Source organism: Clytia hemisphaerica, unplaced genomic scaffold (assembly GCF_902728285.1).
Source record: "Clytia hemisphaerica strain Z4C2 unplaced genomic scaffold, Clytia hemisphaerica genome assembly, whole genome shotgun sequence".
Lineage (NCBI taxonomy): Eukaryota > Metazoa > Cnidaria > Hydrozoa > Leptothecata > Clytiidae > Clytia > Clytia hemisphaerica.
This window is the reverse complement of record NW_027104039.1, coordinates 452,882-462,545: the sequence shown is the minus strand read 5'-3', so window position 1 is coordinate 462,545 and position 9,664 is coordinate 452,882. Positions and strand designations below refer to the sequence as shown.

Here is a 9,664-nt window from a genome sequence, read left to right as displayed (position 1 = left end):
GACTTAGAACGCACTGTTAACTGAAGGGACCATATAACTTGCTCGAGTTAAGGAGACATTCAAGTTATAGAGGTTGGAGTTAATTAGGAACTGTAATGTTATTAGATTATTAGGGCTTGATGTTTTTTGTTCTCTCCTTGCGTCATCTGCATAGTTTACTGGTTCTTTATCAAACGCAAGGGTGAAATCCTCATGATGATAAAAAACTTTGTGGTCAAAATCTTTATCGAAAGAATGTCAAGTATTCGTTCACAAACACGTTGTTTCATAATCAATTGATTCTCCTTTGAAAACAGTCTCAAAAAACTCAACCGTGTTTATTAAACCTTATCAAAAAAGGACACAGTCATACCTCTCTCTGTTTTAAATTCAATCATAAAAGCACTGCGTTCAGCAAATTAATTGAAAATTCTTTATCACTGTTGAAAACTGTTTTATCTGATCAAAAATAGGTTGGCGAGAGCGTGAATCCGTTTTTCAATCCTTATCTAATTTACTGGGAAGAGTTATTTTTTTGTTTTTGTTTATGCAGACCTAAAATAAATCACTTAAATGTCTATATTCGGAGACTACAAGCAGATCCAAGCTGGCACATATCGTTATTTCAACGTTTATTTAATGTTCACAACGTCCATATCAAGTTGACCGTTGAAACAAAGTTGTGTGCCAGCTGAGATGGATGTTAGGATTTTTGTTCCATAGTTTTGGTAATCTCGCATCTCGTTTATATTAAGTGAATTCTTCATGGATGCAAGGAATAACACTTACAACAAAGACCATTACAGTTCTGATTGATGTTTCAATTTTGCTTGGTAACTTTGGAGTTTACCAATTATTGCTAGACAGCTCAAGATAATCGAGTGGCAAATTCAACGAAATTCTAAAGCAACAAATACAGAGTAGAAATAGTGAACAATGAATTTCAGTCAGAATTAAAGGCCGAGAGACAGAAATGACATGATATGGCGCTTGTGAGAGAGATAAATAATGACTTTTGAACATCGAAGTTTTTTCCGTTTTTCTGTCAAAAGGAATATGTTGAGTTTCCTTAATCCGTCTGTTATGCTTTTTGAACACAAGGAAGGCCGTTTGATAATGGCTTTTTGAAATACTTCATTTATTTGTCATCATATCTATCTTTGCTGACTTATAATTTCTAATTTCGTTGGAATTGTCCAAATGGACAGAAAAGGGTTTAAAACTGGGGTGTTTGAGTAAGTTTTGAGATGAAAACCTCCTTTCAAAGGACCAAATGTGATGTCAAAGACTTTCATTCCCCATGAGTTTCCACTTGATTTGATTTTAAGTTGTTTGCAAACTTCTTGTTTGTTCTTCTACAAGAAATACTTTGAAACGTTTTGCATTTAGTGAATAAGTGTATGTTTGTTTTCTTTCCCAATGTTATCAAAATTTTTTATCTACATCTTTTGGGGGTCTGATTATAAGAATTTTGGATCGCTGAAATCCGTTGTAGAGTCTAATGTGGTAAAAAAGTTTCATAAGTACTTTTCAAGTACCATAGTAACTTCCACCATCTTTAGGAAAGTTTAGAACGGGGGTAGAACGTTCAAAAGAATTTTCTTGTTCCTTATTACATGCAATTAGCTGAGCTTTAAATTGTTGAATTTTCAAAAGTCAAACGAAATAATAGAGCGAAATTAAATCATGCAAGAACAGTCAAGAATCAACACATTTCACTGCACTGACTCTTATAAAAGAGGATGTTTGTTTACAATCCCACAAATACTCACTACCCCTTGTATTGTAACAGGTCTTTTCTCTGTCTCATATGAAAGTGTCGATGAAGTGCTACATGTTTACACTTTCTCGTTTTCATGCATTTAACATTCAAGGTGGCTCGTGTTTGTGGGTGACAAAATCATGGAGACTTCCTAAAAGTGACGGGAATAAGTTGTGAAATAAAGTCACAAGACTTTAACAACAACTGAAGTACATAAAATAATGATCAAGTCGAGCATTGTGTCGAAGTTTCTTCGCTAAAGTTTTTGTTTTTTAAATAACAGTTAGGCATCTTTTTCTTACTCATCAATTTTAATTCACAAGCTTTTTCATTTTTCGAAAATTAATAACCGGATGGGGACGCTTATTCGGGACCTTAGAGTATGGAGACACCGGCCGGATACGAGACATGCGTCTGATATGAAACGAGAACACTTATGTAAAAAAAAAAACCTTTAAATACAGTTCAATCCACAATACCTTTATACTGAGTACATCAATTCTGGTATATCCGGTTGAAAGAATTTTTTGAATATTTTGGTCAAATTCACAAGTTTATTTTTCTTTCTTTTTCAGAAAAATTCGAAAAGTTTCAAGGCAAAATGAGTAACGGTGAGCCAACTTCACCTGCATCTGATAGTGGAAGCTCATCGAGCAGATCTGATTGGTTTAGACAGTCGGTATTATTTTGGAGTAGCCAATCAGAACGTTCGGTTGATCGTGATTCACCCAATGAAAATCGAGATACACCTGTGGAGGAGACCGATGATGAAGATGTGCACGGCTCTCCATCGGACAGTGAATCTGAAGAAACTTTCGGAAAAAACCCGAGAAAAAACATTTTAGATGAATTCGATCCAACTGACCTATTAAAACAAGTTGAAGAGCTAGAAAGATGTTTCAAGAAAACAAGACCTGAGAGTCTTATTGAAGAGGAATATCAGGGAACCATAAACAGCGGTACAGGTTCACCTCATTTAACGTTAGAGTTCCCTACGGGGAGCAGTATACGAGAGAACCCTTTGTTCAAAAAAGATTTATTGCTGCGTAAAAAGGTCGACGGGACCACGTGCACAGATAGAGAGGAAAGTGTCAATTGCGAAGGAGACAGGGGTGTAACAAATAGTGAAAGAAAAGATGACTTCAGACTCGACTTAGATTTTCAAGAAGATGATCAAAAAAATATGGAATCTTCAACTCCTGTAACAGAAGATCAAGAAATCATAGAAAGTATTCAAAAAGTGCAAAACACTTTATGTGAAATATCAAGAGAAATCGAACGTTCAAGCTCTTCACGATTAACCGAATGCACAACTAGTGATCGATATGAAGAATCCGATATAGATACTCCTCGAAACGAAACCGAATCCGATTTGAATGATGAATCCGTTTCGGATAACCGGGATCCAAATGATGTCATGAGAGATTGGTTATCTAATATTAAACCACCACCATCACCGGTTGTTGAAACTGAATGTTTAGTATCTGAAACAATGGATCTTAATGCAGCAATGGAAAATAATTCTGCAATGAAATCTCAAGAAGAGAATCCAAAGAATGATATTGAGATACCAAAAATACCAGACATCGTATCACCGAGAAATTCTACAACACCTTCCCACAATGAACTTTTCCAAAAAATAGATGAACTTATTAACTTTGATCGTCCTGATTCTGAAAATACTCTTGGTTCACACCGCTCTTCAAGTGCAAAAAGCTCAAATCGTGATCGCTTGGATTCAGGATTACAAAGTGTTAGCTCAGATTCAGGTTCACCTTATCCTTCACCGAACATCACGCGGGCACCATTGAAACAGCCGCCGAAATCAAATGCAATCCGTGAAGTAGCACGCGAGGTTAATGACCACGTATTTCGAGATGATTCTGATTTTAGTGAATGGAGCCCAGTGTCGACTTTAGAATCGAATCGAGGCTCGCGTATGTCAATCTCCAGTCGTCCTAAACGATCACAAAGTATTTCTTACTCGCCTAGAAATCCAAAACAAATCCATTATTCGAACAGTGATGATACTAATGTGAATGCTGGAGGTCTGGAAACCAGCGGAGAAGTAGCAACCATAGAGAAGTTTTTGAAACTGACCAATCAATATTTGGATAGCGATGGTGTATCAAGCATTTCTTCTAATATTAGTTTGGACGATGTAAGTGAGCTTTCTTTCTTTTATCATTTTGCACTTCAGTATACACACCTTGTGTCACAGATTGTGGGATCTCCTTTCTATTCTTGTGAAAATGACGTGTATACACGTTTTTTTATAAGAACATAAGGCTTCGATGGGCAAAAGGTTAAGCATGCTACGAAGAACATTTTAAGGCTTTGCTGACTCTAAAACACCCAATTTCTTACGAAAATGGACCAAAATACTCAGAAAATGGTGAAAATATGAACATTTTAAGAACATTCTAGGCTTAAAACTCACAAAGCTAAGAATATCCGAAGGCTCCAAAAATTTTGGATGTTCTTATAAAAAAATGTGTATATAGTGTTATTGTTCTGATGGAGTTAAGGGTTAAACTTCTTGCTGTTTAAAGAAATTTCCAATAAATAAAGTTTTAGGAATAAACTATTCTATCTCAAATAACCCAGGGTCTATTTTGTACGCACAAAGAAAATTGGCAAGTGCAAACATATCAGGGAGACACTTATCTTGACATATGAAATCTTATAATCGGTAAATTGTTCCCTATTTTTACATTACCGATACATAATCTTTCACAGTGAGTTCAGTTAGTTTTTGTACAATAATTATTAAATTTAGGATTTCTCTCAGGTTTTGTTATTTTTTGACTGATATGTTAATTTAAGTTTTCTTTTTACTCATAGTTGGCGATGCTACCAAACTTGAGAGAATCTCTTGAACAACAACGAAAGGAGCTTGAGGAACAACGGAAAAAGCAAGAAGACTTTTTACACCAGTTAGGTGATTTGCTACTGGAAGTTGTCACTTTAAAAGAAGAACAATCAACCGTCCGTTCAAAACAAACTAAAGCGTTAAATTTATTGAAAAAGCAATTGGATGCTCATAAAAAGTCTCAATCAAAAGCTCACACAGATGTCATAAACAAAGTAAAAAGCCTGGATGAAAAATTGAGCACTAGCCTGAATCTCTCATCAGGAGAACATCAGACACAAATCTCACCAATTTCGCCGGGTCTGGGCTCTAAAGGTTTTGTATACCCCGTGTCCGGGCTAAATGATTTTCGTCAACAGGAAGAGAATTCGCAACGAGGTCATATTATATGGAAAGTTTCAGACGTTATGAAAAAACTGACTCGAGTTAAAACGGGTAGTTCGGAAGGAACAGTGGTCAGCCCGTCATTCCAAACCGGAGAATACGGATACCGGATGAATGGGTGGTTATATTTAAACGGGCGTGGTAAAATGACTGGAAAATATTTATCATTGTATGTTTGCGTATTAGTTGGAGACTATGATGCCATTTTGAAATGGCCTATCAAACCATCGTATACTTTAACACTCATGGATCAGAATGGGGACTCGCATAAGAGGCACGACCACGTCAAAGTTCGTCGTGTCTTGGATATCGCCGGACGTGGAGCCAATGTTATATCTCAGTATGGTGGAATTCCGAGACCAAGTGATTGTACTAAAGCTCTGATTGTTGGTTTTGATGATTTCATATCACACGAGAAACTTTTGGAAAGGAGATATTTAGCGGACGACACATTATTTATTAAAATTGAAGCTAATATTAGCTAACTTGTTGTACTATTCGTTATGATTGCTTCCTTTATATAGAATTCTAATATATTCTCTACTTCTGCTAGCCGTAAAATGGCTCTACTGTAATCAGGAAATTGACTCAGCGACCCAGTTCTAAAATTAAGAAAGAAACCAATATTTGGTGGGGTGGTGGTTATTCTTAATCTACTTCGTATCATTTCCAGTATATTCAAATATAAAAACGACTCATTCCAATTTCCAATCAACTAAGAAAATATTAGAAGAAAAATGTTTGTTAGGTTAATATACTGCAAGACCTTTACATACGTCTGTACTTTATAACTTTAAATATTCAAAATTTCCAAATGTAATTATATTGTAAAATTTATTTTGTAAATATTATACTCACAAACATTGATACAAAAACTTAAAAAACTATCTCAAAAATTTTTGAAATTTGATAACATTTTTATGGCCTATTATTCAGAGGGTCTTTTTTCAAATGTTGGGTAAGTCTGCGAAATAGACAGCTCCAAGAACTTAGACCTTACTCTTGAGAAGAGTAGGAGTTTTATGCTCAAAACGAAGGAAGATATAACCCATCTTAAATTTGGGTTCACTTTTCTTGAGAACTTTTTCAATTGTTATAATTTATACCTTAAGAATAAAAATCAGTCAAGCAAACCTTTACTGATATTCGAGGGTATTTTTTTCAAAGCCACGATACGTCGATTTCAAATGCAAATTTCTCAACTTTAGCCAAAATAAAAAGGTCATGTCTATAGGTTTGTTGGAAAGCTCTTTTCAAAATCTATCTTTTCATTTTTTTCTTAATTAAGGTCCTCAATGAGGCCCCCATTCCCCCAGTCACCTTTCAAATCACGCAAAAAAATTCCAAATCACGTTATCACGAGTTAAATTTCCTTTCTATCACGATCACGTTGGTTCCTCCAGGGGAGTTCCTCCGATCACGCAATCATGCACTTTAAAGTTTTAAAAATCACGAAATTGCAAGCTTGAAAAACGCCAATCCCACAATCACGAAAACCGTTTGGGGCCTCCTCGATCAAACTTACCGACTGCGAAAGAATCGTTCATAAATGAAGGAGATTTAGCTGGGAAGTACTGAAAAAGTTCTTTATAGAAAATTTGTGAATCTGAAATCTTTGATTATACCAATGCAGGAAGCAAACCAAGGATTGCTAGCATAGATTTTCACATCATAACGTTGTACAGATGCTGCTTGTGGACTTTCAACGTTGACAATCTCATCACCATTAACTGTGGCAATGAATTGATATTTACCACCGCTTTTATATCTTTGGTGAATCTCTATGGTGTAGTTTGTGTGAAGGGAAAGTGTGGTTTCGTATGGCCATGATTGATCTCTGCCTGTAAACATATTATTGATTTGTTGAATGCTTAACCCTTCGAACCCGAGTGACGTGTATACACGCTATAAATTTGCCAATATACCTGCGCCCAGACTTAAGGCTGTAACTCATGACAAGTTGATTTAAAAGGGCATAAAGAAAATGCTTTTAAAGTCTATTCACGATAAGTGTGCACTCTTTTTTCTTTTACCTATAACTTTCGAAGGAATTCTTTGATCTTTATAAATTTGGTGTCATTGGAAAGATATTAGTGAGTGGAACAATTTGAAATAAAAAAATCTTCAAAAAAATTCTGAAAATGAAGATGAAAATGAAGAAGAAAAAAATGAAGATCTTGTAGAAAAGTGCTATAACTATCATTTTCACTGAAAGGAAACCTTGATCATCGAACGTCATCACTGTGAAAAAATTTCTCAAAAATAATCATTCAGTCAAAAGATATCAAACAAAGTTACAAGCTAGTTGACGTCTAAAAACGCTGTTTTCTGCTGTTTTTTGGGGTCAATCACTTATTAACTTTGTATCATAACTTTATATTGAATAAATATTTTAGTGAAATTTCCTCACAGTGATGACCTCCAAAGATCAATAAATCTCTCCAGTGAAAATGAAAGTTATAGCACGTTTCTACAAGATCTTCATTTTTTTCTTCTTCATTTTCATCTTCATTTTTAGAATTTTTTTAAAGATTTTTTAATTTCAAATTGTTCCACTCCCAAATATCTCTCCAACGATACTAAATTTATAAAGATTGAAGAATTCCTTCAAAAGTTATAGGTAAAAGAAAAAAGAGTGCACACTTATCGTGAACAGACTTTTAGAAAGAATATGAAAATACCTTGGTACAAAATCCATTTTCTAACCCTTAAGGTCCTTAAGTAACAAGCTTTAATGCTATTATGGAATTTAGGATTTCAAAAAAAGTTTTTTTTCTTCAAAGAAGTATTACTTCAAAATTGTATAGAATTGTAGATTGGAAATATGATAAAGAGATTTATTTCTAGGAACAAAAGAGAAAGATCTTAGGTCTCGGATAAGAAAATGCGGATTGATTGGAAAGTGTATAGTAGATGCTATTAGATTGATGATTACAGAAAATATAAAGTGAAAATACCTGGAAAATAGATTCGAAGTTGATTGATCCATTCATTGAAAAATAAACTAGGCAAACGGTCGGAATCCGAGTCTTCTGTCAAATGAATAACATTGCACCAATCTTTAGGTTGATTAATGCCGGTAATTTGAAGAGTTAATCTAATGGACCATTCAATTGACATTCTTGGGATGACGGCTTTGACGGTGCTACGTTTTATTTCTTCATCTGAAATATGATGCTTTAAATTAGTACCGTGTCTCTATAAGCCTCTAGAACTCACGCACGAGAAACACAGATTTATTCGAGTTAAGGAGAAATTCAAGTTTCAGAGGTTCGAGTTAAAGAGACTTCACTGTAATTAACCAATGAAGTATAAGACCGAAGGGCTAGAATCGAATCTCCTTGGTAGGATTTGAAGCCAACAAAATCCTACCAAAATTGCGCGGCCTTGAGTGGCCCGCCTGGTTTTTACACAAATGATAGATTGAAACTAAAATTTACGGCTAAATTTCAAAAAATATAGCACTCGAAAACAAAGGAATTGCTAGATTCAATCAGTCGTCAAAAGTACGGCGCATATTTTAAGGCTTCACTTTTTCTTGCCTGAGAAAGGTTGGAGATTTGCTTCTAGCCCTTCGGGCTTGGGACAAGCTGGAGTTTTTACAAGCTCTTATTTGATTTGGTTGGTCGTTAAGATGTAATAAAAGAATCTTATTACTTTTTCTAAAGAACGCGTCATCTCTATCACTTCAAATGACCAATTAGTGAAGTATCTTGTAAAAACTCCAGCTCATCTCTCGGGCTTATACTTCATTGTACTTAACACTTAAAAAAAACCCTCATTACACAGCGTTCATCATTCTGCAATGATTACTGTGAAGATACAATAGACCTTATCGGGGTTTTTGATTTTTCTAAATAACGATGCATTGTGGGATTGTTTCGGGAGTATTACAATAGAATTCCCTTGAGGAACTCCTAAGAGATTTCTATTACAGCCTGCTTAAAAACTCTCTTTAATAGACGTCTCCCCTATGCTTATAATATTTTGACAAGATCCAATTCTAATAGACGATATCGGCTTTGCAAATTCTTCCCGAATGATTACCCATGGTGCATTGCGCAAAAAAATTCACGGACGATATTGACTTTCCGTGAATTTTTTGCGCAATGAATCATGGTTAATCATTCGGGGAGAATTCGCAAAGCCGATATCGTCTATTCAAATCTTTAGTACCAAACAAACCATATCTTAAGTAATTCTGCACCTGGGACATTCTACTCCATGGGCACGAGGTTGGACTTGAACAGTTGGCACCAAAAACTCACCATGATTTATGATGGTTAACGGTGCGATTCCATGTCTGTTTTCAGGTACCTGTGGTGTTAAGAAGGTTGAAGGTGGTATTCCAGCTGGCACTCAACGATTTTTGACGTTTATCTAACGTTCACAACGTCCATATAACATTAGATGAACGTTGAAAGGTTGAAACAACGTTGTGTGCCAGCTGGGATAAAACAACAAGGGTGATCGATTTATTATAAGGGTTTTTTTGTGAAAGAAAAGAAAATGTCCTGTTCAAAAAGATTTTTCATGTAATTCACGACAACATTTTTTAAGGCAAAAATTTTAGAGATGGGTGACTTTTTGCATTTTGAGAATTTGAAGTAGAAGCTTTTCTGAATCGGATACGGCTACTACAATCATGGTTATAGTATTTGAGAAAA

General features: G+C 35.2%; 1 protein-coding gene and 1 long non-coding RNA gene across 2 annotated transcripts; one reads left to right on the top strand and one right to left on the bottom strand.

Annotated features, from left to right (window-relative positions):
• The first annotated feature begins 2,531 nt into the window (after positions 1-2,531).
• On the top strand, positions 2,532-5,761 carry LOC136811785 (uncharacterized). The gene is made up of 2 exons (XM_067068414.1): positions 2,532-3,902; positions 4,586-5,761. The coding sequence occupies exons 1-2, from the start codon at positions 2,925-2,927 to the stop codon at positions 5,480-5,482; spliced, it is 1,875 nt and encodes a 624-aa protein (XP_066924515.1). The 5' UTR covers positions 2,532-2,924; the 3' UTR covers positions 5,483-5,761.
• Positions 5,762-6,133: 372 nt separating this feature from the next.
• On the bottom strand, positions 6,134-9,319 carry LOC136811784 (uncharacterized). The gene is made up of 3 exons (XR_010847271.1): positions 9,266-9,319; positions 7,955-8,161; positions 6,134-6,838 (listed from the first exon to the last, which is right to left on the bottom strand). It is a non-coding gene; the product is annotated as an uncharacterized lncRNA (long non-coding RNA).
• Between the last annotated feature and the right edge of the window lie 345 nt (positions 9,320-9,664).

Excerpts from the sequence above, each read along its gene's own strand:
- LOC136811785 (XM_067068414.1), top strand. The coding sequence starts at position 2,925 with ATGGAATCTTCAACTCCTGTAACAGAAGATCAAGAAATCATAGAAAGT. Across the intron at positions 3,903-4,585 it reads CTAATATTAGTTTGGACGAT|TTGGCGATGCTACCAAACTT; the intron begins GTAAGTGAGCTT and ends TTTTACTCATAG.